Consider the following 1,005-nt stretch of genomic DNA (forward strand, 5'->3'; position numbering starts at 1 on the left):
TTTACATAAGATGCATGTTTGATTGATAAAATTTTGATTCTTCCATTTAATTATTTATTTTACATATTGTATGTATGTATGTATATATATATATATATATATATATATATATATATATATATATATATATGTATATATATATATATATATATATATATATATATATATATATATATATATATATATATATATATATATATATATATATATATAGGGGTGCCATTCCAATATGTGATCTACCGAAGGTTTGTGATCTACTATTGATCTGCCGTTCATGGCATGTGATCTACTACGAAAAAAAGTAGACAAAATAAAAATCAAAAGAATTTATTATTGACTATATTTAATGAAAAATTTAAAAAGGAAATAATAGACATTTAACGATAGCTAAAATGGAAAAAGGTAAAAATCAAGGCATTTAACGATAGACCTCTCTAATATCATTTAAAAAGTCAGAATATAAATCTTCAGATTCTTTTCTCATCATTCTATAACAGTCTTCATCCAGAAGTGACTGAAGCACATGTTTAGCGGTACCTCTCATCGTTCGCAAAATTTTGATTTTTGCATCTAACCACGATCTTTCAATTGATTGAGTATGCGTTCCTGTGTTTGGGTTGACGTAATGCCGCTGATGGTTAATAGTGGAGTGTACAAATCCATGAGAATTCAAGGTGCTATAAGCCGGCCACTCGTCTGAATGTATTACTGATTCTTGTTCACATTCACGAATTATTATTGGTAGAATTGTATTTCTGTCTCGACGATCAACATAAGAATAACGACAGTCAAGACCCTTCTTTAAACCGAACACCCAAGGGCCGTCTATCCTGTTGCCTTGATTCCTATTATTTTCAATTTCTGCTTCACTGTCTGTTGATTCTGGGTCAAGATTTCCTTGAAGCAGTGTTCCACGGTTATATGGGTTGTATTCCAAATAAATATTCCAAATGGATATTTCAAATTTAACTTTTGAAGATTGTTTGGTTATACTGGAATGCTGAC

General features: G+C 29.4%; 1 protein-coding gene across 1 annotated transcript in view; it reads right to left on the reverse strand.

The window, feature by feature from the left end:
- Positions 1-418: 418 nt before the first annotated feature.
- LOC137659215 (myosin heavy chain, clone 203-like) overlaps positions 419-1,005 on the reverse strand; it is an 11,620-nt gene continuing 11,033 nt past the window's right edge. The window contains exon 3 of the mRNA XM_068394258.1: positions 419-1,005. This exon is cut by the window's right edge and continues 2 nt beyond it. Coding sequence (XP_068250359.1) covers positions 419-1,005 — 587 coding nt within the window.

The sequence above is a fragment of the Palaemon carinicauda genome, chromosome 19, assembly GCF_036898095.1.
Source record: "Palaemon carinicauda isolate YSFRI2023 chromosome 19, ASM3689809v2, whole genome shotgun sequence".
Taxonomy (NCBI): Eukaryota; Metazoa; Arthropoda; class Malacostraca; order Decapoda; family Palaemonidae; genus Palaemon; species Palaemon carinicauda.